At 38.2% G+C, this 27,005-nt stretch overlaps 1 protein-coding gene across 2 annotated transcripts in view; it reads left to right on the forward strand.

Annotated features, from left to right (window-relative positions):
- LAMA2 (laminin subunit alpha 2) overlaps positions 1–26,761 on the forward strand; it is a 377,228-nt gene extending 350,467 nt beyond the window's left edge. For both annotated transcript variants that reach the window (XM_037392615.1, XM_037392616.1), the window contains 12 exons: positions 718–838; positions 3,123–3,341; positions 4,757–4,905; positions 8,406–8,582; positions 9,403–9,619; positions 14,632–14,744; positions 16,231–16,420; positions 18,815–18,970; positions 22,554–22,707; positions 23,064–23,194; positions 23,818–24,040; positions 26,495–26,761. In XM_037392615.1, coding sequence (XP_037248512.1) covers positions 718–838; positions 3,123–3,341; positions 4,757–4,905; positions 8,406–8,582; positions 9,403–9,619; positions 14,632–14,744; positions 16,231–16,420; positions 18,815–18,970; positions 22,554–22,707; positions 23,064–23,194; positions 23,818–24,040; positions 26,495–26,652 — 2,008 coding nt within the window. In that variant the 3' untranslated portion in view covers positions 26,653–26,761. The remainder of the gene's footprint in view (positions 1–717; positions 839–3,122; positions 3,342–4,756; positions 4,906–8,405; positions 8,583–9,402; positions 9,620–14,631; positions 14,745–16,230; positions 16,421–18,814; positions 18,971–22,553; positions 22,708–23,063; positions 23,195–23,817; positions 24,041–26,494) is intronic.
- Positions 26,762–27,005: the final 244 nt, after the last annotated feature.

The raw sequence follows: 27,005 nt of genomic DNA on the forward strand, positions 1-27,005 counted from the left end.
TAACTGCCTGAGCAAGTCAAATGTATTGCTGTGTCATACAAAAATATACAGCAGTTTTCATAGGAAAGATTCTGGGAAAATAAAATACATAGGAAACAAATGTCAATCCACCTGAGGATAAAGAATTCCTAAAGCTCTTAAAAAAAAAAAAAATCAAATGAAAATTTTTTTTAGTCTTTGGCAAAGACTTTATCCAAAATGTTCATATGCTGCTAAAGTTCCTCTTTCATGAGGATCTAGCATGCAAAGAGATGAACGACACATCTGTCTTCCAGTTAAGGTTTCTCATTGTTATGATCTCCTAGCTTGCACTTTTCTGTGTTGCATAAGGAACAAGTATGTACTTATTTCATAGCTCACTGCATTTAAACACCAAAATGACAGCACTCCTTTTTTTTTAAAAAAAAAAAAAGAAAAAAAACCCATACCACCACACACAGGAAAGAAAAGAAAGAAAAAAATGGAAAAGAGGACTATTGTCAATTGGAGATAAATCTCTTGTTACACCTGTGAGTGATGTTTTAAAGCAGAGTGTAATATGTGCTGATAGGTGGTAGAAGGCAAGCTGTATTCATCTGGAGTGTATTTGTGTATTTAAACAAACAAACAAAAACCCCGAGCATCTGTGCATCTGAAAGTGCATGTGTGTGTATGCTGATTATGTTCCCACTAAATTCTATTTTTGAAAACACATTGTACTTCTACATTTATTTTTAGGCCTGAAGTGAACTTGAAGAAATATACAGGTTGCCTCAAAGAGATTGAAATTTCAAGAACACCGTATAATATATTGAGTAGTCCTGATTTTGTTGGTCTAACCAAAGGATGCACACTAGAGGTTAGTCTGATTTCCATGTACTTTGGTCTTAATGGGTATAAATGTTTTCTGCTTTCTGATTTTATAGCAGAATATACAAATTCCATAAGGCATATTCAGACACGTGTAGACATCTAACCTGAAAATCAGTACAATGACATTTAAGAGAAAGAAGGATGAATGAGTCTCATCAGCAAGTAGACTAGTTTTCCAGATCCTAACTTTTTGGACTGCCTCCCTGGCCCGTTGTCACATCCCTATCCCTAAAAAGTAGAATTTTCTTAAATCCTTAGCTATGGTCTAGCTTTGTTTCATCTGACTATAATGGGAATTATTGACATTAATAAGAATTACACACTGACAATATTGCAAAAACCTTTAAAATCTTTGATGTAATTTTAAATCCAGGGATCTAAACTACTTATTTTATAACAATAATAATAATAATAAAAGTCACTACAGAAAACCTGAGGTACTTTGAAAATCACAGTGTATTTGGGGGTAACTGAAACAGTCACCTTTAGGATAGGAGCTGTAAAGTACTTACTGTTACGAGCTACCACTGAGCTGGAAGGCACATTTCTTACTGATCACTAAGAATGTGCAAAATTGATGTCATTATTTTAACTTCAGATGCAGCTCAAGTTTATTTATTTTCCATCGTCTCTGCTTCTAATTAGCAGGCTTTCAATGCATACAAAATTCAAGGAATCTGATCCTAAGTTTGGGAGAAAAAATAATAATTTTCCATGGAAGAATTAAAAAATATTTCCAGTGACGTTTGTCTCCTAATGAATAGTTTGTATTTCTTCCCTGGAAATGTATACTATTTAAGACAGTTTTGCAAGTAGATGTATGATCTAGAGTTCCATATCAGATACAAGTACAGCAAATCCTAATGAGCTGTTGTTAACCTGATGCTCTCCAAACATTTTTTTTTTCTACAAAACATTAAAAATTTCCTTTGAACAGTGACTGGAACTTGGCCAAGCCAAACTAAAGACTAAGACCCTATTCTACTGGGTTTATCACTTGCACCTCTGGCCTTCATCAGAGCAAAAAGCACTCAACAATAGGACTCTGAGGCAGGATATTAGACTAGATAGGTCTGCCATGAAATGGCCATTTTTCAGTTTTCAAGTTTATGATAAAGCTAGACTGTAAACAACCAGATTGCTGAAATGCTTTTAAACCTTATAAATTTGGTTTCAGCATAATTCTTCTACAGAAGTTTGTATTTATTCTCATTTCTTTCCTGAATAGGAAAGAAGATAGTTGTGTTCATTTTCTTCTGTTGCTATGAATCTCAGGAAGTACTTTGTTTTTCTCATTTTGTAACACTTGAGGTTTCAGAGTATGCAATCTAATTTGATTAACTATTTTGGGGGGGGGGGGGGGGGGGATTAAATAAAATAATTAGCCAAAACAGGATATGTAGGATAATTAAAAAGAAGTGAAGTGAAAGTAAAAGATAAAGACCTTTTTATCCTGAAGACTGAGGATATATGCTCATTTATTTAAATACCTTCAGATTTCAGAGAAAGATGAACATCATAAGCAATGATTTTATCTTGAAAACTCTATTATCTTTAGACCTCTACTGAAAAAATGGTGAATTAATTTAGAAAAAGTCACTGTTTCTATAGATCGGTCTTCCACAGCTGGAAGAATACATGAGTGGGCAGCAATTACAGAAAATCTTGAGGAGTATGCACTGATTAATTATTTGATGATACATTCTACTCTTTAAATTGTGTTAATGGCTACCAATATCCAACGAATTGGGCCATGCACAAGGAGTGCTTTATTTATGAGCCTGAGTCATTAAGAAAGTAGTGGTCCTTAGTGAAGCAATACTAATGAAGCATAATGATTGATTAATGAAAATTACTTTCTGGGCATTTAACAAATAACAGAATCTAGTTTATGTTCATATTGGCTGTTATCTATTGTATTGATTTAAAAGCAAAATCCTACTGTATTAACTCAACGGAAAACATTCATACAAAAAACACCCGAGAGCAGTTATTTTTAATCAAGAGGATGTACCAAAACAAGACTGGAACTTTGCCTTCCTGTAAGACAAGATTCCAGAAATAGTCTAATGATGCCAGCTGTAAACCTGTAAATTACTGTTTGCACAACACTTTGAGAAGTAAATTGCTTAGTGTTTATTATTACTTTCCATCTCTTCACACTAGTTATATTTACATAGTGTATTATTTTAGTTAAGAAATCTTTCTGCATGTTCATACTCTTGCTTTTAATGCTACTAATGCACTTTCCTGTCCTCTTCTTCCTGCAGAACATTTATACAGTTAGCTTCCCCAAGCCAGGTTTTGTGGAACTGCAGCCTGTCTCTTTTGACGTGGGCACAGAAATCAACCTCTCCTTCAGCACCAAGAATGAGTCTGGGATCATCTTGTTTGGCACAAGTGGCACAGTTGTCCCCCCCAGGAGAAAGCGCAGGCATACTGGAAGGAAAGCTGCCCATCTGAAGCGAAAGCGCAGACAGACAGGACAGGTATAAGGAACCTAGCAAAAGATAATGAAAACCCACAATTTTACTGAACTTCTTCCACTTTGTTTGTTTCAAGAAACTGTCAAGTGTTTAACTTAAATTCAGTGCTTGTGAATAAATCATTTCTAATGTTATCCTTTATCTGATAGATAATCTGATACAGGTTCAAAATTGTTTTTTTGCATTGGAGTAACTTTTAAAGATTTACAGTAAGGCATCCATTGCTTGTTGCTAAACGACAGATTTTTTTTTCTATTATGTGGATGCTTCCATGCTGTTTTTTTAATGAAACTTAAACATTAGAGAATACTGTTCTTCACTCATTCTGAGGACTACTTATGCACTATTAATGCTTGGAAACATCTCTCGCTCCTGTTCATACAGACATAAATGAGGATCATTCAGTTTCCTCTGAGACTAAAAAAAACCCCAAAATGAACAAACAAACAAAACCCCCACACCAAAACCCAAAAAACCAACAACCAATAAAGCTGCTAAAAGCAGTGCAAGATAAGCCCCTTGTTGGGATCACTGCTGTGGGATGTAAGACTTAGGAGTGATCCAGCCTCTCCTTCTCTGCCGCAAAATACAAATCTGCAGTATAAATTCTTCCTAAAAAAAAAGATAGTCAGTCTGTTCAGAGGAAGTAGCAGCAGATTCCAAGTGACTAACTGGTAAAAGTGTGATCGCTGTTAGAAGTTATTCCAATCTTGATTAATTAAAAACCTCACAGACAGACATACTACAGCAGAGATAAACAGAATATTTTGCTGCTTGCTTTGTTCAGAACTTCCAGGAAATTCTATTTCATTATTCTCCTTCCTGCCTATTTTGGAAGAGAGCTCTCAGTGACCTGGAGGAACACAGTCCAGGGACAGCTCACCTGCGTGACATTTAACTTCAGGGTAGGGGTTCCTTTATCATTTCCCAGGTTTTCAGGTCACAGAAGTGAACACGACATTCATTGCTATAGTAACTGGAGGTTATATCCTGAAATTTGTTACAACATGATACTGGTTGCTAGAGTAACTACTAGTGTGATTTGCCAGCCCTCCAAACATAAAACTCACACTGAGATCAAAGCCGTTTAGGGCTTGATCAGTTTAAGACCAGACCTTGTAACAGCAGAAATCAGAAGAATTGTATGTTAGAAGTCTCTATCCTTCCCTGAAAACAGGTATGCAGAGAGTTAAATCTTTTGATAAGGCTTTCCAGCATGACCTCATTTTACCCATTCCTCATTACAAAAATACAAGAGTCTGAATGTAGCAGCAGAACTGAAACTACAGTATCTTGTCTGTGGTGAGCAAATTAAAAACCAGTGCAAGAAAATAAAACATACACTCTAATGCAAAACTAAGTGAAGTAATTTCTTTCCAAATATAACTTACTTTCTCACACCCACATATACATTGCAGGCCTACTATGCAGTGTTCCTGAACAGAGGTCGACTAGAAGTACTTATCTCCACTGGGATACGGGATCCCCACAGAATCACCATCAAACCAGAAGCTGGCGAGTTTCACGATGGCAGAGCACACTCCATCCGGATAGAACGAACTAAAGGGTAACAAATACCTAGAAGTGCTACACAGCAACAGCACAACTGATTCAACAAAGCAAATGTACTGTTGTCTTTGACTATCCATGTAAATGCTTCTGCTGAGGCAAATAATTTAGTGTAATTCCATTCTTATCCAAAAATTTTTAGAAGTTAGTTTCTGACAGTGCTTACTATTCTGCAGAGCTGGGTTTACACACTCTCTTAGGCTCAGCCTGTTTCTCCAGAGACCTACATTAGTCTGAATTTGCATCTTTAACCTGATTCTTGGCAAATATATTTTATTAATCAAATCCGTGGATGAGAAATACTACTGCAGTGCAGTAAATCACCTTTTCAAGACATGTAGAAAAAGATCATTTTCAAAGTATATAAACAGCAACAGCACAGCAGGCTGTAGCCTTTTTGAGATGCCATGTGCCCCATATACATGGGGTTGTGGTCGTGCCCAGCTAATTATGGTAAAACAATGCAGAGACACAGTCCCAGATAAACAGCAGTCATTCTTACTGCTGGAAAGCCATTGCAGACCTTCTCAGACCATATTGTTTTAAACACAGTTTCACTTAAATTCCTTTGCCCTTTCTCAGACACTGTAAACAATGCTAATTACACTTCACCATTCAGAAAGTGATTAGAAACAGCACCACTGTAGCATGTAGGACTGGGGCAGTCAGTATTAATTATGGCTTGGACTAGCCCTTCTTCCAAGTAGGGTTTGTTGTGGACATTTGGACATACAAATGTGTATATAACTGTACAGACATTCAGTGGATTAGTGCATTATGCACAATGTTGTTTTGTTTTGTTCAAAAAAAAAATCAGAAAGAATATACGACATCCAGCATGTTACAAAATGCACTTATCCAAGCACACTAAACACTAGGCTTCACCCTCTCACCCCTGCAACACTGCAGCCTTCTTGAGCAACAATTCCTGTCAGTCTAGTCTTGATTTGCCTTTCTGTCCCTTGTATAATTTTCTTTGCTTTGTTCTTTATCAGTATAATTTTCTAACTGAATTTCTATTATATCATTAAAACCCCCTTGTAAATAATGACTTCAGACAATACCTCTCCCCAGCTTCAATTAGTAGTTCAAGGTAAAAAAGTAAATTCTTTGAGAGAAGAAGTTATTTTGGAAATGGATGACTGCATTTTGTGAAATATTTTGTGTCACTCGTAGAACACAAATATGCAGATGATAATAAGAAGCTCTAAACAACAAATAAAATTCTCTAATGCAGTGCTATAGCAAGTACAGTAGCCTGACATGTGAGAGTACATCAAGACACAACTGCTGTACAATGCCATCCAGTGATGATGCTTGTTCAGATGAAAGCTCTGTGTTTTCACAGTAGCTCTGCTATAAAACAAATTGTCTGAACTCTGCAGTTTCTGTAACCTGACATAAATGTGAAAAGGTACAAATTTAGATTAACTCCGCCTCTGCTCATCATGAACTCGAGCTTCATTTGATTAAATATGAGGAACAGCCTCTGAAAATACTTCAGAGAGATAGTTGTCCGTATAATTACGAAGTTTCTGCTTCTCTTCCAAGGTAATTATAGGATACTGTTGAAGACTAATGCACATCATTGTATGGCTCTGCTTGGAGACAAAATGTTTACTATGGCAATGGCTAAAGATGAGATGAATTATTGCCTGCTGATGAAATACTGACAATCTGTATCCATGGCTAACATGCAGCAGCACAACGGATAACACGAGTCTCGACAGTCTTATTTCCTTACACTTCCTCTAAAGGCAGTGGAGAGAAGTGTCCTCTCTGGGACACTCCACAGAACCTAAATTAGTCTGTTGCTCTGAACTGTCTCCAGAGAAATCACTCACCTTCTGTTTCCACTGCTGCAGGGTCTCAGGAAATCCTACAGATTGTCCTGAAAGATATCCGCTTTTAATATCTGCTTCCTCCAACCCTTTGAAAAACAAATCACTTTCTTACTCTACAGCTTTCTAGACCAAATGAATCCATCCAAAACTATGAGGAAACTGGACAATTTGCATGTAGTACAACAGTTATCTAGTTTATCTAAGTTATCTAATAAATACTTGTGTAAATAACAAAGTCAAGCATTTTACATACAAAACCCAACCTCTTTTCAATAAACGTTTTTAATATTCAGTTGCTAACATTTGTAATTATTGTTAAGGAAGTATATTGGAGTTTAATATAATTTTGCAGTTGAAAAAAAAGAGGTTATTTGCCAGAAACTGATTCTTTCTGTTATGTCATAAGAATGCTCAGTAATTCTGAAAAATCAAGCTACTTACAGATAACCAACTTGGGTTTAGATAATGAATTGTAGTCAGAGAAGCTTGACTAGTTAGGTCCTGATGTTTAGCATGGCTGTAGCATATTTGAAATAAAAAACTGCACTTCATAAATCATATCAGAGTTTACCAGATGCATATAGCTTTTCTGTGGTCCTGATTCTCTCCTGGCTGAATTCTACTAATTAGAGTCTAAGAACATGAAGAAATTATTCCAACTAACATTCTACATTCACCTTCAAAAATATTTAAGTTCTCATGCATCCTTTGCAGCTCAGCTCACCCTGAGCTGGATTTGTTCAGAAGTTGGAGATTTTGTATTTTTCATCAATGGTAAATTGTCCCAAAGATGGCAGTTAAATTTTTGATTCCTGTTGCTATATCTTGTTATATATGTTACCTATCAAAATAATCCACTGTCTCTCAATTCCACAGCCCTTACATTAACGTTACTTTCTCAGTATAGATAATGTATGGCTTGGCAAACTAGTTTTTCAGTTTGTCCCCTTCACCATGTTTCCTTGTAAATGTGGTACAAACACACGATACTTGCACCTCAGCAGCTCTGACAGGCAAGAGCGTTCAGCTTTTCTCTCACATTTGGATTCTTGCTTTTGCCATGCTTCTTGCTCTTTTTTCCATTCCTTGACTTAGCTAGTGGTGCTGTGTTTCAGAGCCTTCTACCTTCCTCTGTTTAATATTAACAGTATCTTTCCATGAGACTGCCTTGCCTTTAACTTGAAGCATGGACATTACCCATGAGAATGAATTATAGTACGTGTATCAGTACATGATGAAGAACCAGCAATTTTCCTGTTCTGCTATCTCCCCCAGAAAGAAAGCTACCAGATCTTTTAAAAAGGATACAGTGTGTATCTGCGGTTGATTCTGCAATCAGAGAAGTCAGTAGCAGTGTTTGTCCCCCAGCAAGAAGATAGTAACTTGTACAAACCTGGAAATGGGGAGCTCAAGCAAAATGTGACCTTGTGCTCCTGCAGGGTAGATAATTATGTCTACCATCACAGTGCAACAGGCTTGGCCCTTACCATGTAGCCGAAAACCTTCTAGTGGTTAATACACATTTAATGTGAGCTGCTAATTACATAATTTGGGTTGCTCATAGGAGTAAATGGGACCTGCAGAGCGGTGATTTCAATACAGGCAATAACCAGAGTAAAGTACTGATTTATTTGCTTTCAACTCTTTTTCACAGGGTGTTCACTGTTCAGGTAGATGAAGACAAAGTCCAGACTCAGAGATTGCCAACAGACCAGCCCATCTCTGTTAAGAAACTCTTTGTAGGGGGTACATCTTCTCAGTTTCAGACGGCAGCTCTCAGAAATATACCACCATTTGAGGGCTGCATATGGAATCTTGTCATTAATGCCACGTAAGTCTCACTGATGCCAACAAACACCCAGTTAATGAGGTCTGAGTAACTATCTTGCCTGCCAAATGAAGGTTCATTGTTGCAAGGAACCATGCTAACAGCAAATCCTAGAATATGATCTGTTTTCTTAATACGCCCTTCCTTTTTCTGTCTCTGATATGTGCTCCATAGACTATGCAATTAATGAACTGTTTTACAGAAAAGCCACCTGGCTATTTATCCATAAAATCAGAGAAATTCAACAGTAATGCTGCAGTAAGACTTGCCTCAGTGATAAGTATTTATAGTGTACTATAACACTTTATTTTAAGTAAGGGTGATCTCCAAGAGTATACAAATTCTGAGAACCACCATGGGAATTAATTTGCTTTGTGGAAGGTGCGTGATGCAGTAATCTGGAAGGAACATTTAAGTAAAAAGAAAGGGAAGAGTGAATAAAGTAAAATCTCTGTAGAAAGTTCCCGTCTAAATGTCTTTCATATAACTGAAGTACCTAAGCCAGGATCTCATCACTGCGCACTCCATCAACATGCATCAGAGAGAAGTACTTCTCCATGGTGTGATTCAGCCTCCCTAGGCTGATAAAGCTTGCCAAAGAGCATGCCTGTGTCTCTGCGCTGACTATAGGAAGGAAAGCCAATGGTGACTATTGCCTCTAAATTGTGTGTCCCACTTCTGTACCTAAAACAGATGGAATGAATCCTGGCTCTTGTGTCCTGTGAAGTGGAATTACACTGCAGCATGTAGCTATTCTTTATAAAAGGGTGGTAAAAAGACAGAAAAGCTAATAATAGACATCACTTTCTTTATGTATTCTCAGCCCCATGGACTTTGGTCTACCTGTGTCCTTTGAAAATGCAGATATTGGCCGATGTCCCTCTCTAGAACCAGAGATTAGGCCACCTGAGGATGAAGAAAAACCAATCCACACAACAGTCCTGATCCAACCTGAGCCAGACACTAATGGGGAGAAAGAAAGACCAAGGATGACTCCTGCTTCCCCTCCTCCTCCAACACCATCTCTATCTTCAGCACTTGTAAGTGTAAATCACTTCACTCGGGTAAAGTTTGAGAATTTTCTTTTTCCAGGCAAAACTGAAAAGCTATCCATGAAGAATAATGAAATAATTTGCTACAAAAATAGTAACAGTTCAGCATAATATTGTAAAGGGAACACCTTGTTACAGGTCAGTAAAACCTGTGGATAATGGAAAACCAGTTGATGTTATTTGCCTGTATTATCGCAACAGTAGATTAAAGAACAATATAGCAGTAGAATTCCTTTTGGCTTGCATGTTTAGCCCTAAACGCTTGCACTCAGGATGTAAGCCAAGCAATATCTGATCAGGGTTGGAATGGAAATTTTCCTATGGGAAATACATATCGTTATGATATTTTGTGTGCTGTTCTCTGAAGCACATGATAACAGCCATGTCAGTGACAGGATGAAGAAACAGGTAAACCAGAGAGGTCTGTTTGAGATGGAATTGCTCCACTGCTGTTTTATAACTTTAAGCAGGACATTTACGAACTTAAGAACTGAAACCCCAGTCACTGCTAAATTGAGTTCAGTGGTTGTTGCCAGAAATCTTAAATCGCTAGATACCAGCAGTCTTATACAATAAAATTTAAGAAGAAAATTTTTCTCTTACAAATGTAGCAGTTTTACAAATTGATGCCACATTTTATTGTCCAGAAAAGACACGTTCAGATATCTGAATATTAAACTGAATAATATATCTACTGGAATGTATCTATTGGATATTCTTAGGAGTAGGAAATCCTTTGCATTTTGTTAGACCTGCATACAACCTACAGGTTTATGCAGGACATAGTTCAGTATGGATGAGGTTTCCAAACAGTGTGAAAAGACTGCACATTTCCCATTTAGGAGCCTATTTACACTACTATAAAAAGATGGTTTTGAAAGGTTAACAACTGGAATATTTAACTTCCCTTTTTTTATATATCAAATACAAAGGAGTCAGTAATTTTGATAGTTTCTCCCAGACTGGCTTCACAAGGTCTTTCAACCATTTTGGGAGGCATTCCCACGCTGGGTCAGGCTTAATCTGCATTCCTATTTCACACCTTCTCACTGACACAATATCACAGAACACTGAGTTTATCTGTACTGTATTTTTCTGTGTGACCCAGAGTTATCAATTAATTGCGTGAAGATGGAAAAAAAAAAAAAAGTGATTATCAGTGAATTGGTTGGTTGTAAGTCTGTCAGAGACAAAGGAACCCAGCTTCATTGCTATAGTCACTCCTTGTTACCTAACTCATTTTCAGAATTCATACCTAGTTTTCCTTGGACATGGGTAGGATTTCTAACAATAATTTCCTACAAAAAAACAGTACAAAAATTAGGCCAAACCCCCTAACTTTTATATTCAAGGTTCATGGCCACCTTCATTGGCCAGGTACATATGGCACAGCTTTATCTAGAAGGACTTGTCAGGCACTACTGAAGTTTCCACAGCACACGCAGTCATCTGTACCTGGAAAGAGGAGCCTGCAGTTCAAGACAGGCAAGCTCCATCTTAGTTATTACCCTGCCCCGAGCCGCGGAGCTACATGTATTGGCTTTTTAATGCTCTAGGGCAACATTTTTGATTCATTCCCACAAGGTGGAGTAGTTGTAACACGAGGGGTCTGATGCATCTTTCTGCTTGGAGTTGGAAGTAAGCAAATTTGCAGTGTAGTAAGGCTACCATAGAAAGATCAGGAACCAGGCAACAACAAGGTAAGAAGACTTATCCAGTTTAATGGTGAGTGTTGTGAAAGAGTGCAGCCATAATAGCCTTTGATCAAGCATTATAAACAAAATAAAAAAACACAGAAGCAGGTGACAGAGCAAATGCACACTTTCTAAGACTCTAAAACCCTAACTTTTAAACAGCAAAATTAAGAGGAATAGTTCTGCTCATAGACCAGAAACTAGTCCCATTGTAACTAGGTGAGTTTTGTATATCACATAGCTAGAGTCATGATAACTTGAAAGAGGAGTTCAAAACAAAAGTCTAAATAAAATGCCATTACTACACTTTCCCTCTTGGAAAAATGAAACCATTTTAGTATTTTGAAGGCTTGAAAGTACTATTAAAAAGGCAAGTTTTTACATTCGTCTAAGCAAGTTCTCCAAAGTATTTTTCTGGGAAACGTTGCAACAAAGTAAGTAACTACAGTCTAATCATGAAATAGCATTGATATGACAGTTACTTATAGAAAAGCCCAGTGTAGAAGGAATGTATATGGAAAATATACAGCAGAAAAAAAATTATTTCCACATGGTAGGCTTAAATAGGGTATCTGTTCTACTTAAGTCCTTTTAGGACTTTTTTTTACCTCTCTTATCCATCTGCATGCAAAAGGGGAGTGGAGTTTAATCCAAAATGCGAAAACCTAACTTCTACTAAAGGCAAGACAAGATCTAGAAGTAGGATAGTTGGGAAATACACTTGGTCACTAGTCTGCTGCTGCTGCTGCTTGCTACAGATGCTAAAATGTTTCTCAACATTCTCAACCCTGGGTAAACGCTGCTTCTGCCTCATGTTATTCACTGCTTCTCAGGATTCGCTTGCCACTGAAATGAAGAGCGCCAGCATTACTTCTGTATTTCACTCCATGACGGTATCTGCACTATTTCTCCATGCATTACTTCATTGTTTTACTAACACTAATCGGTGAACTGTAGTGACTGCTTCAGTGGTGCTCCCTTTTTCCCCTAATTACTTTCTCTGTAATTGCTAATACAGCATTGTTTGTAGAGAATGTGTGACAGTTCACCAGTGGGCTTTTGTGTTCCTTATTTCCACTGATACACATCTAGCTTGACTTACCAGTCAAGTCCCTGACATCTGACAAGACTGAAGTGCAGCTGAATAGTTCAGTCTTGAGGCTCTTGGGTAATATGGGAGACTATTAAGCAGCCAGGTTTAAACCCAGGACACCTGAAGGCCATTACTGAAAAACCAAAGCCGGGATATTTTAATATAGGCTGATGAACCATGCTTAGTTCACAGCCTTGTGAAGGCTGTAAAACTGGCTGTCCTTAGATAAAGTGAAACCAGGCACAGGCTTGTGAATAAAACCTGGAAGTTTGTTAAGCATACCTTACTGATCATTTTGTTTTTCCTTTTCACATCAACCTAATGAATATTCACTATTATCAATCAGTATTTATCAGTAAGTCACTGTATGCTTGTTATGATTCCAGCCATCACGTTTGGCGCTATCCTGCAGTCCATGGCCTTTCTTACAGTCCTGCTTGGATGCAGAGCAACTGCAGGGGTTTTGCTGATGCTGGGCAGCAGCTGAAGTGTCAGGGACAGATCCTTTACTAACATATACCAGGACTGAAATTACTGTCAGACTATGTGCTTTTACCATGTAGTGTGTAGAAGTATGCCACTCAAAAGTGTGCGTTAGTGTATTTTCCATTTTTCTCCTGCTGTTCCAGTACCAGTAGTTAATCTCTATCTTCAAATTTTAGCAAGCCCGAATGCTATTTCAAGTATTATATATACACAGTATTATTATTAACATAGTTGTTAAACTTCTAGATAAACCTGTAAAGTTTCAAATAATTAGAAACTTTACCAGATTTATAGGACTATGATTTTTTTTCTATTTGATGATCACTGGAAGGCTGCTATTACACATTCATAACTGCTTGATCCGGCTGAATTTTCCCTGTTTTTTCCCTCTGTTGCACACTGATGTGTACTTGTAATGCATGGTGGTTTACCCTGTCATATTCAAACAAGAGCGTTCGTTGTGGAAAACTAATTTTTAGAAGTATTCTATACTGTTGTGAAGATTTTTGTGATGTGTGAAAGCAAAAAAATGTAACACTGCTGAAAAACTGAGTGAGAAGGGGGAAAGGAATTTCCTCTTGGCAGCTGAAATCTCATTGCCTGATGAGTCACTCATGACATTTTCAAAAAGTTTCACAGAAAGAGCTCTTTGTCAGTAAAGCACTGCACCTTGTGCTTTGCAGGTCCCTGCTGAGTCAGGGCTCAAATAAGAGACTGTCGCCAATCCAAAATGATAACAGCCACAGTGCTAAAAAAGAGAGCTCACAGCTATCAGTTTGGGGTTTTTTTCCCTGGCGGTATTGTCCTGATACTGTGTTGTGTTAGATTCTTTGAGTAGTTTTTTCACTATACTTTCAATGGGAGGCAAAAGCTCATCAGTAGGAGCTGTAATTACCATGGTCTCGCCTTGCCCCAGGCACCCCTATACAAGAGCTTTAGGGCCAGAGATTAAAAGACCTGGTTAAATTAAAAAGAGAAGATTATACTGGGCAGAAGATATTTTACCTTCCATTGTTGCACCATGTTAAGATCAGTAGAAGTGGAACAGACAGGGAGGAGTTTCTTTCTTTACTGCCTGGGTGATGTGTCTACATTAGGCAACTCAGGGAGTTTAACAGTTGTTACTTCTATCCATCAGTTATTCGGCTTCCTTTATTGTTTGTGGGGGCCTTTCAGCAGCACCAGGGGAAACGGCAGCACATTAAAAAAAGAATACAATTGTAAAACAATATAAAGAAGTAAAATGGAGGACTTGTTGACAGGTGCAGGATCTGAAATTACTTTTAACTCATTATTTTTAAGGTGGCTAGATTTCAAGTTGACAGCAATGCATCCCTTTAAAACTTAAGTCTTGCTTCATTTCTGTAAGAGAGCATCCTACTGTGTAAAACTCAGTTATGTGAGCTAAGAGTACACTGAGCTGCCTGGAAATCACTTAAGACTCTTGTAAATGTTCACTGGAGGCATGAAAGCAGCAGTGTTCATATATTACTTTTATTTGCTTTTACAGCCAGCTTAATGAGCTCTGCTTTTACACCAAGTTCCTGTCATGCTGGTTTGTAACTTCAGCTGGTGTGATGAGACATCAACACACTGGGAAATTGCGGTGCCAGTGTCTGGACTAGGTGGAATATTCTCAGTCCTGAGCAGCTGGAAGACTTCCAGCATGTGCACTGCTGAGATAGATTCGAAATACGAAGTTTGTATGATCACTGTATATTTTGCAGGATTCCTGTGCTGCTGACACAGAACCAACCCTTTTGGAAGGTGGCAAGCAATTTGGTCTTTCAAGGAACAGTCACATTGCAGTTGCATTTGATGACACCAAAGTGAAAAACAGGTATTGTTTATTTCAGCAATGAGTTTTGATAGAATCGTGTCAAAATAAAATGCCCCTCTCTAATATTCTCAAAAGCATCTCCCAAAATTATGGGCATAATTTGAAGAAGATCACATATGATGGCTAATTCATTAAGCAAACATAAAAAGCATTAAAGCATGATATCTAGGCAATGAAGTGCCCGCCTAAGTAGCTCTCGCAAAAACAGTTTACTTCTTTGTTTGCAAAGATTCGGTCACAAACAGATCCCAGACCGAGTCACAGAAAAACAGAGGAATGGAACCAGGTCATGCAACTGAGTTCATAGTCTTCTTTTTCAGAAGAAAGTTTCTTGGGTCAGTAATTTGATAATTTCTTGTAATAAGCAAACATTATTTCCCCTTTCCTCCAACAGTTAAGATCAAGTTTGCACAGTAAATAGGCAAAATGACATTGCCCTCCCAATATATACATACACATGTTGATATGCAAAGGAATTCCAAGAGCTACTTATAAAAATGCAGCTGTTTTCAATGGATTTGTGAGGCTGTAACTTGTTAATTGTTCATTTTTGCTCTGAAGCCACATGATCATTAACAAATATGCTATGTCACACCACTAAGCATTTTTGCTGCTTTAGAGTCCATCAGCCTCACACTTATTTTTACCTACAAAGATGCCATACTGCCTATTTTCATGTATGCTATTTTTAGAAAATAGGCATATAATTAAAAGAAATATGTAATCCTACAGTCCTGGCCCATCTTTTCAAATAAAAATCCTGGCCCGATCATTTTAATGCAATGATTTTTTACATTTATATTATCAACTACTTCCAGGTACTGACTGCAGCTCAGCTTGGGCTAGGTTAGTGATGTGCTGCCAATACAACCTTAGTATCTACATAATCTAAATAATTTCTTCCCAGGTATTTTGCTGGGGGGGGTGGGGTGGGTGGTGATATTACCATTTTGTCCAAGGGGTCAGTAGACCTCCTGAGACACACCCCCATTTTCCATTGGGAGAAATCAGAATAAATGTTTTATAAACTCTTCTATCTGCATCTTTAAAAGTTTTGCAACCTGTCTTCAGGCAATACAACTCATTAGAAACTCAGCATTTGCCAGCTGTCACTACAGCTCACTCCTCTTTGTGAGCATTATGTGTGTGGATGATGGATAACGCCGCTGGAATTTTACAAGCGCTGGGATTGTCTAGCAACTACAGCTGCAGCTGAGAATTATATCTTGAAATCTTATGCCAAGGTTGCACTTTTATATTTCCACAGCAAAGGGACTAATGAACACTCACTTGTCAGGGATCGGATATGTGTGAAATGCAATTCATGTATAACCAAATTATTTTTCTTAAACTCTGATGGACAAGTAAAATGGGCCACTAACTGTAAAGTTTTTTTAGAGGAATACAAAAAGGTAAACAGATAAATTTGTCTGCTGTCTGACTCTAAATATCTTTTTCTTTGTTGTTTTCCTGTTTGTTTGTCCAGACTTACAATTGAATTTGAAGTCCGCACAACAGCTGATTCTGGCTTGCTGTTTTATATGGCCCGCATCAACCATGCTGATTTTGCTACAGTTCAGATAAAGAATGGGCTGCCCTACTTCAGCTACGATTTGGGGAGTGGAGACACCAACACAATGATTTCCAATAAAATAAACGATGGCCTGTGGCACAAGGTATAATAGTCTCTAATGCTAAATTATCCTTTGTAATGCTAAGAGCATTACAATTTTTTTGCCTTAAGGTAATTGCAAAATGTAGTCTATACAAGCTAAACTTTACAATTAGGATCTTCTGTAGTCTCCAAAATCTGTGCTTTCAGATTCACTGTTAAGTACATGGTACATATTCCACTAACAAAAAAGCTAGAGCTGATCTTTGAAGTTTGTCATTCAGGAAACACAGAGTTCTGGACATATTTAGAGTATTTCTCATGTATGGTAAGGTACTGCAGAAACTGTTCTCTCCTGCCTATAGGGCTCAAGTGAGTATCAGCTCATGATAATGGAATACATCATTAAAGCCAGTTGTTTCTATGTTAATAATGTCACTGTTCAGCCTTAATGCTAAGAACAAAGAAAAAGGAAGTAACATTTAAGTAAATCTACTCTGCATTATTAATTCAATTCATTAGGGAATCAGTATCATATTCATGGAGGTATTTGGTAGTCCCTTCTGTGACTTTATGAGAGGAAGCATTTATGTACAATGCCTGTGGCATTTGGATGGTAAGGGAAGGAATACCACAGCCATGAAGTTTAGAATTTACTGGGCCAAGAACAACAGACACATAGTATATTCATCAGGTAACATGCTTGAAGGCACCCATAAAGACAGAGAATAAAGAATATATGTAACTATGTATTCAAATTGTATACTATTAGAGACATTGAATTTTGGACAGATATTTGCAAGGTCACCATCCACACCTCTGCCACCAAATGAGAAAAAATCTAATTGCATTTTCTGTTGTGCTTGAATTACTCTCATGAAACCCTCTTTGCACTCATCCTTCGTCCCTTGTTGCTTCATTGCCACCTTGTTCTTGCAGGAATTTTATTCATGAACTTTTTGATGATGGCAAATGCTCTATACCAAGGTATTTCATGAGGGGAAAAAATAAAGTTGTAGTCATTATTTATCTGGTTTACATAATGCCTAGGAGCACTGGCAGTAGACCAGGGCCCTTTTCTGCTAGATCCTCTATAAATATATACAGAAGAGATGTGCTTTGCTTTTTTAGCTCTTTTCTCTATATTCTAAGAGAACTGGAGCTTATATTTCTTAATGTAAGGGTGTGCCCTTTGGACGCACAGCTTGGCACTCTGTGAGAGAGGGACCCTTGTTGTAGGTGCCATTTTTGTAGGAGAGAATTGAGACAAAATCCATAGTCACGGTTCCCCAAAAGCACAAAAAAAGTCCATTTTGGGATGGGGTAAAAAGGCAACCTCTTTAAGAAAAGACCACAGCCTTTGTTTTTAAGAAAGCAGGGGCTTCTCCTTAAAATAATGCTTTTAGTGACAACCTTTTATCCATTTGAAGTGGTTTAGGTTAAAACATTCCCATCAGGCCTACAGAAGCCGCATCTTGCTGCTGCTGTCTCCTGAGGTCCTCTGGAAGAATGTCTGTTCCCAGTTCCTGTCTCGCTCACCAAATCCTCCTTCTGCCCAAGATGCAATTATCCATCTCAAATTTACGGTTGTCCGTAAACACCAAGTTCAGCCCCTCACCTTCAGGCCTCCCATTGTTAGTGTTTAGTCATTCCCATTGCATGACAGATGTGCTGTCACACTGAAGCAGAAGCAGCCTTGTTAAAGAAAAATGCTGTGTGTCTCTCTGCTGCTCTGGTGAGCTAACTACTGTGCTGCTTGGAAATCTGCTAGTATGCGTGTTGCATTTTACATTTATCCCTTTTTTATACAGAACTATTATTACATCGATTTGTAGACATCTCAGTATAAACCTTTGGAAGGACATTGGCCTACAGTTGTTGGGGTAGAATTTCCTCAATTGCACTTCCTCCGTGAGATTCAGAGCCCCTTTGTCTGAACAGAAGCCATGATACTAACAGAACGTAGCTGGTATTATATTTACTCTAGCATGAACTATGATCTGAGGCACATCGAAACTAATGGAATCATAAACTCAGTGTTGTCTGCAAACATGTGCTGCAATAAAGATTTGTAACCAGTGCCGTTCATGTTCAGCGTTTACTATTCCCTGTACTTAAAATTGCTGTCTGATTCCAGGAAAAACAATATTGTGCCATGCCTGTGATAGCAACAATGGAGCTTTTTAAAGGAACCCCAAGTCCGTTTCAGCAGTTCTAATAAATAATAGTCATGATGCCTCCCAACTCAGGTGTAATTCATATGTTTGCACAAAACATTGCACAGGGGCTCTCTCCCATGAACATTATCCATAGTTGCTGCCACAGTACTTCTGTAACCACTCCTAGAACCTTCTCATGCATAGTTATGTATTTTGGACTGTAAGGCTAGTTACAATCTGGAAGCACTTTGTTGTCAGAAAACTCTCTGTAATTGTATTGTATTTGTGTGTCTCTTTAGATAAAAGTAATTCGAATGAAGCAAGAAGGAAGCCTTATAGTAGATGATGTTTCAAACAATACTGTTAGCCCCAAGAAGGCCGATATATTGGATGTTGTAGGAATGCTGTATGTTGGAGGATTGCCCATAAACTACACAACTAGAAGAATTGGTCCGGTAAGCAAGTCTGTTTAAGTTATCTTACACTTCTTAAATATGTCTTGATAGGTACCAATGTCTTCCCAGTTCAGTTTTGTTTTGTTTTGTTTTGCTTTTCCATCGGACTGCTCAAGAATATGAATAAAATGGACCTTAGTGGAGATACACTACATTCTTACAATGGAAGGAATGGACTCAGAATCCAGTTAATGCAAAGAACTAGAAACAGCAGAGTTAGTTACTGTTATGGAGGAGTAAAAATGTCCATAACCTTGTGTTCACTTGGATCCCTGTGCAGCTAGAGTATAAGGTCCTGAATACTACTTGCCCTTTCTCTTAGCTGTAATTAATCTAGCAATAAATGATAACAGTGAAAATGTCTCCTAAGAGAAGCAGCAGAACCCAAAATTACTCTTACAAAGTACCCAGTAGTACTGCTGCTTACAGATAACTGGTTTTGTGTTGTTATTACGAAACTAGGAGGGAAGTAAGGTCATGAAAGCGCCGTTGTCCTCTTTCTGTTTCCAAATTAAATGTGCATATATCAATTTATCGCTGTTTTGGTATAAATGCCCAGCTTCTAAGCTGACACAGAAGATACCTTGGCAAACAGAGTGCCCAGACAGGTGAATATAATTTTGGCCTAAACTTTGTAGAATTAACTAGGAACACTGTATTCCCTCACTTGGCCCATTTGCTGCATCTATCTGCACAACTACATGTCAGTCATCTCACTTTCCTGCTGCCCTCCCACCCACCAGGATATGCCAGTATCAGAATCAGAGAAAAACCTCTTCCCTGCATTATTTTTCTGTCTGTGCGTAAGGGTTTTTCAAAGCCAAGGCCAGAACTTGAGTTAATTCATTTATAGCAAACAAATTAGGCATATAGTGCAGCACAATTTGGAAAAAAACTGGAATGTCAGCAGCAGCTATGTCTAGGCTCATTCTGGGTGGTTATACAGATCAGTAAAGAGAAGGCAAAAGTACAAATCCTGGTGGGGAAACAAACCAGGCTCTCAAAGAAACTGCATGTAAGTAAATACCATTGTAGTAAGACGGTTATGGAATGGCAGATACTAGTCTAAAGGCAGGCAAGAGTCCACCGGTTCAGGCGGGCAAAAGAAATACAGAAAAGGAATTCCTAGATCCTGTTTAAGTAAGTCCCTATAATAGCTCATGGATGGGGAATGAAGGAGAAGAGTAACCACTCTAAATCTGAGAGCTACAATCCATACAGAAAACTGACCTGTAAGTTTGTATTTCTCATGAAAATGTGGATTGTGAAGAAAGCCCAGACTGAGGCAAATGTACTGATCATTTGGGTTTACCAAACAATATCTGAGGCACTGAAAAACAAAAGCAATACTTAACTACCCACAAAATATAATTCCTAATACTATCAAATGATGTTTTCTGAAATACATCTGCAATTCACAAATACCAATCTAAGAAGAAAGGTCTACCCACAAAATATAATTCCTAATACTATCAAATGATGTTTTCTGAAATACATCTGCAATTCACAAATACCAATCTAAGGAGAAAGGTAAAGGTAACACTAAATCCTTACCTATTGCTCCTCGTCAGAAGTAATGGAGGGAACCCATGCACATAAATGGCTCAGTCTGGCAATAACAGTCATGTCAGATCCTGACAGTCTTATGTGCTTGGGGATTTAAATGAAGCTGTGACTTCAAATGTCATTCACAGAAGGTAAAAAACAGCGCTTGCCTTTCAGTCGTTCTCAATAAAATACATCACATGATGTATTAATAGATGGTTGTGTTGTAGGCTTCACGTAAAGGCTTTGAAGCAAAGTAAGTTGAAAGGATGTATTATCTTCATTAAGGTTTTCTTCCAAACACACATCAGCCTTTTTAGACACTAATCTAATACGTAATCATAGGTAGGTTGGCTTCCTATTCAGTGCAGAAGACTGATACCTACTTGTTTCACTTCAGCAGTTGTCACATTTTAAGCACTCAAAACTCTGCTTTCAGCAAAAGAGGTTATATTGCCTGTTACCATGCTAAAGTATAACCGGATTTGCTTTTCCATAAAGAAAGTGAAATTTGAAATGTAGAGAATGTTGTAGAGTTATTTATGAAACTTGCATTTCTATTATTTATTCTCACAGTGAAGCTGGCAAGATTTGTTTGCTTTTGTGGCATTTTTCTTTTTTGATAACAAAACCTTGTTGATTTGGACATGACTTTCACTTAGAAATTAGAAAAATGTCTATTTATGAGGAATCTTGACAGAAAACATTGCTCAGCTCACAGCTGAATTTATTCACTGATATTGCTCAAGTTGTCATGAAAATTTTGTACAGGTATGTTTAGCAGTAATAAGCTATATAATTCCACAGTACATTCAGCTTTGATTTACAAGGAAATAAATTCTTTGGAAATTCTTTCAAATTGCTACTCAGGATATTGTCAGAGGAGGTAGTATGCAGAGTCAAGACCTCTCCCTGCAGGTGTGTCTTTTTCCTTTCTCTATTTGTACATATTTCTATGCTGTATTTTATATGCTGATTTTTATTTTCCTGCTTCCTGCTGCATTGCTTATTAATATGTCTTCCTTTTCTTCCTCAAAGTATCTGTTTGTTTATCATTTTCCTGTCTCCCACTGACATCAGGGATAAATTTTCTGGTCAAAGACCAGAGCCTTTGTCTGAAGCTGAGAACCAAAATGCAGCTTCTGCACACTTCAGAGAGAAAAGGGTGGGAGAGCTCTGAGGGAGATGCCAGTGGCTTTCAGAGGTCCCATGGTCTGCACTGATCACAGCCAGGGCAGCCTCTCACCCCTGCCCCACGCGGAATCTCACTTACACCACCAGCTTAAGTGTGCACATACCACACACTTGGGGTCACAGTAATGTGCTCCCACTGCAGAAGCCAAACTGGAGGTGCAGTTTGCGAACTTGTACAGGAGCCTCCATGTACTCTAGCACATCCCCTGCCTCCACCTGCCTCTCTGGTCAACGGAGTGGCCCTTGTCACCATAGTCACCAGACCTATAGAAGAGTTATTACATCGCGAACTATGTTAACAACCTTTACGTAGGGGCTTTGTTCATTTTAGAAGCTGTGTACCTGCATCAGCTCTGTCTGACCATGCAACATTGGGTCCATAGTAAAGTGATTAAAAGGGGGCAAAAAGGAAAAAAAAAAAAAAGCCCTAGTAAAATTACCAGTGGCTGGAGAACTCTATCCGGTATCTTCATCTACTCACAAACCCCATAACCTAGTCAATTAAAAAGGCATAGGCCATTAAATTCCTGCATTGCTGATGTAATTTGCTATATTTCATTATGCAGTGTATTATTTTATGTCCTCTCCATTAAGCCAAATAGATGTGACTCAGATCACATCCCTGAAAAGTAATGTAATTCATCCTCAGTATGACTGAGATTAGATTCCAGTTATAATCAGATATTAAGGATTAGCCATGTAAAATGCAAGTTTTATTCATCTCCATAAATCCAGCAAAGAAGCAGAGGAAAGGTAATTCTTGCTGACGTACTTTAGGTCTTTATGCTGAGCATTTCAGCTTGCTTTGCACAGTTATACATTTTGTTTGAAATATTGCCTGCAGGTCACCTATAGCATCGATGGCTGCATCAGAAGTTTTAAAATGACAGAATCACCTGTTGACCTGGATAATCCAACTTCCAGCTTCAATGTTGGAAAATGCTTTGTCACTACACAGAAAGGAGCATACTTCGATGGAACAGGTTTTGCCAAAGCAGGTAATGAACAGCAATTCTGTTGATAGCAAAGAACAGAAGAAGAGGAGATGCTGCTTTCAAAAACTTCCAGTGCTACCTAAGTCCGGTTGACTGGAGGCAAAGTGAGATACTTAAAACTCTCACTGATCATTTTTAGTTATCTTGCCTAGGGATGGACTATGTGATTTTCTAGCAAGGTCTCACTCTAAGCACAGCCACCATAACAGTTACTCATATGATTTCACATGGAAATGGAGTGCATTAATAATGCTGAGTTAGTTACCTTGTATTACTGGCAACACATTTTGTGTGATTATTAGGAATAATGTATTAAATGCTTTTCTTAATTTTATCGTGCTTCCCCTTTTCTCTCCAAGTTGGTGCATACAAAGTGGGAACAGACCTGCTTGTGGAATTCGAATTCCGTACAACACGAATGAACGGTGTTCTCCTAGGAGTCAGCAGCCAGAAAATGGATGGGCTTGGCATCGAATTAGTAGATGGAAAAGTGAGTAGCAAAACATTTTTGGCTCTTCATAAACTGGTTTTAGAAAGCACAGGTAGTTTAAATGCAAGCTTACTACCCCAATCTCAAGGCGTCTCAGTCAATATCGGGGCTGTCCTTTATGCAGCACTTGCCACTTTCCCTACATCAGAGGCTCTTACGCTTTTACAAAGATATTTTGAAAGATTCTATAACAGTTGCAATTCCTAAATCAGCAACATCAGGACCTAAATTGGTGAGAATATGAAAAGTTTTGAGGAAAGGCTTTGTCATTAATAATACTAGTTTCTTGTGTGTAACTTTTATTTCAGAGCCTGGAAAACCAGTCAGTAATCTACCACTATAAAGAGCTTGGGGTGGGGGTGTGAAACACCCCAAAATGAAGACAAAAAAATTGAAAAATGACAACATATAAAACAATTATGCATATTTCCACTAGTGTTTATGTCAGTTACATAACCCAGATCCCAGAGGGACAGGGAGTCTGTGTCTGGTATTGAATTAGCTTTAGTGTGTGCAGTCAGAGAATGTTGACTTTAAATAAAAATTTAAAAAAAATAAAACCACAACAAAAAAACTGTAGAACTGTTTTGAGAACTACATGACTTCCATGTCATGCTTTTCAGGTGATGTTTCACGTTGACAATGGTGCAGGCCGTTTCTCTGCTGTCTATGAGCCCGATGCACCAGGCAGCTTGTGTGATGGACACTGGCACAAGGTTCGTGCAAACAAGATCAAACACCGTTTAGAGCTGACTGTAGACGACAGACAGGTGGACAGTAACAGCCCAAACAGGGCCTCAACCTCAGCAGACACGAACGACCCTGTCTTCGTTGGAGGATATCCTGGTGAGCATTTAACACACAAATGATGCTTTACTTGCTCTGGCAACACTGCCTTGGTAATGTCTTAATTGCAATTAGGACTAGTATGCTAAAGATGATGAGTAACACTGTCCAAGTTTGTATCAGTTGGCACGGATGCTTGTTTCTGTGTCCAGCTGCATTTCAGAACAAAAAGTTCTACAGCACCAAGGGACCCACAGATCCCCCTGCCAAGTTTCAAATGTAAGCACTGTCACAGAGGAGCAGGCATTCTGCCTTCTGCTGCCCACACACAGCCAGCCTCCCTCTTCAAATTTTGTTTAGTAACAGCCTAATAGTAACGGCATTTGGCAAATTTAAATTTAATTAAAGAATGCATACATGCCCTTGGTGGAGCAAGGAACTGTGTGTGTAAATCAGCCTGCAAAACCTGAGGAACTGAAGACTCTGGACAAAAGCTTGCACAGAGAGGTGAGAGGATACTTTCTCTTCCTGATTAATATCTTTGCTTGTGGTCTGGTGGTTTTTAAAGGAAAAAAATATTTAAAATTTGCTAGTCAGTATTCTGGAAGCCCTCGACAGAACTTGCTTCACGCAGAGGTAAATTAACAGGATCCAGAACTGAGCTGAGCTCCGCAGCTAGCTTCATCTTCCACTAAGCTGGTAACGAATGCTGGTATCCATCTGTTCACAGACAATAAGTTTATCTAGCAGCAGTTTACTTTCTGAAAACACAGTTGTTTGAAAAGTTCCAATTTTTTTGCATTTATAAACAATAGTTTCCCTCTAATTTGCAAACAAAAAAGCTAAATATGTTTGCAGTATGTGTCTGCTCTAGTGCATATGGGGGTCAATGGCAAGATGCCTCTTCAGTTAATTCCTAAATTATTTTTTGGAAGTTGCTTTTCCCCCCTGTTCTAGTGCGTGATACAGTGCATCCAAAAAGCCTTCTTTCTCAAGCTTCAGAATATTTTCAAAAATGTTCTTAATACTGAGATGAGAGCTGTTCCTCAGTCACAGTGACTATTGATAGGGACCAACTACTTTGTGCCAGAAGGAAAACAGCTTTGTGGCAGCATTTTTATAACAAAACAGGATTGTAGCATAGGAGCTAGCAATAAAGAAACACTGCAGATGGAGTTACTATCTCATCCTGGACTGTATGTCAAGAGGAATATAGCAAGAGAAACAAATGGAAGTAACACTACAGTCTGTACAAAACAAGCCTACACTTACGTCATGCTGAAGTGATATTCCTGAGTTCAGCCACATGGCAAGTTATGAATTCATTTAATAAACCTACATGCATATTCAAACACCTCACACTTCTTTTGCTGTCTAGTCTAGCTCATCCAAGATTTGTTTTAACATTCCCAATACCTAGACAGCCTCATCACAAGTTTAAAACATAGTATCATGGAATTATGTAAAATTAATAAGCATTTGTATTTTCCAGTCCTCTTGAAGGTTCTCCTGACTGCATAAACAGTGCAAAACAGTTGCAAACCAGCTAGAATTAGCTGGTGGAGAATTTCCTGTGGAGAGAAACTTTTCACCACCAAAGCATGAGCAAGGATATAAGTTCCTAGCTACCCATAAAAGCCATTTCTTATCTCCTACTATCATTCTTGCTTCTGCAAGGATGGACAGATGGATTCAGCCATCTCATCCTCTGTGAACCAGCATAATGCTATGGCCAGTCAGTCCTCTACAGGTATAAAGTTCTTTCTGCAATCCTTACTTTATCAGTCACACAGATTTGTATCAGAGTACATCCCTGTAGCTACTTTTTCACTTGGAAGAACATAGAGAAACAAATTGAGCAATGAATTTCAAGTAGTTGAGAAATATTTCCAGCTTCCCAGTCAAACCAACCCTCACTTCTATCCCCTCCTTTAGTGGAAGAGAGATACTCAAATCCCTGGCTTTACTATCAGCAAGGAAAAAAGTCAGAATGCTTGAAAACTCAAAACTCTTATTTAAATGACACCTGAAGTCCCTGCCGAGGAACTGGCTTTCTCATGATGTTAGAGCTGAGAATTGCATCCATTTTGGCCTTTTTTTTTTCTCTGTTATTCTGTGGATAAATAGCTTGAGAAGTTGGAGATTTGCAGGGCTAGCACGTATGCATCATACACTATGATGTAACATTGAGGTAACAAGCTGCTATTTTCCTTCATTTCCTTTATGCCATGTTACTGAGTTACATGGTTTACAGTGACAGTTTAAATGCGTTCAGTTTCTGCCACTGTCATGCTAGGACAGAAAAAGGAAAGAAAACTTGATTGTTGCCCTAACATAAGCATTTATCACATTCACTCATAATGTTTACCATTTTTTAAATGAAGAAGATATACAGCAAATAAAACATCTAAATATATTGCTGAGGACATCTCCTGCAGGACTGTCAAAGAACAAACTTAGGGTAGTTTGAGTTGATACTTAATTCCTTTTGCCTTTTTTTTTTGCCTCCTTCAGATGGTGTGACCCAGTTTGGGCTGACCACAAATATCCGTCTTAAAGGATGTATTCGATTTCTGAAGCTCACCAAGGGCACTGCTAAACCTCAAGAGATTAATTTCAGCAAAGCTTTGGAGCTGAAGGGTGTTCAACCGCTGTCATGTCCTGCAAACTAACTGTCATGCAGCTGATATGGGTCTGTTTATATAAGCACCTCAGATTAAAAAAGAAAAAAATATCTATATATACATTGCAATCATAATAAAATATCTTTATGCAAAAAAATTCCGTAGTGTTTGTGGTATATTCAAATGGCTATTTCAAGGTACCTCCCAAGAATGCAAGAAGTAACCCTTTCCCCCCGCTCCATTAAGGGAGTAGAGCAATAATTTTTATCTGTCTCTTATAGCCTGAAATGGAAATGTTTCATCATTCTTCTGATTATGCAGGGTGTTCCTTTACTACAGAACTTAGAATCAAAGAATTATCTTAGGTTGGAAGGGATCCGTAAGGATCATCAAGTCCAACT

This window comes from Falco rusticolus, chromosome 6, assembly GCF_015220075.1.
Source record: "Falco rusticolus isolate bFalRus1 chromosome 6, bFalRus1.pri, whole genome shotgun sequence".
Classification (NCBI taxonomy): Eukaryota; Metazoa; Chordata; class Aves; order Falconiformes; family Falconidae; genus Falco; species Falco rusticolus.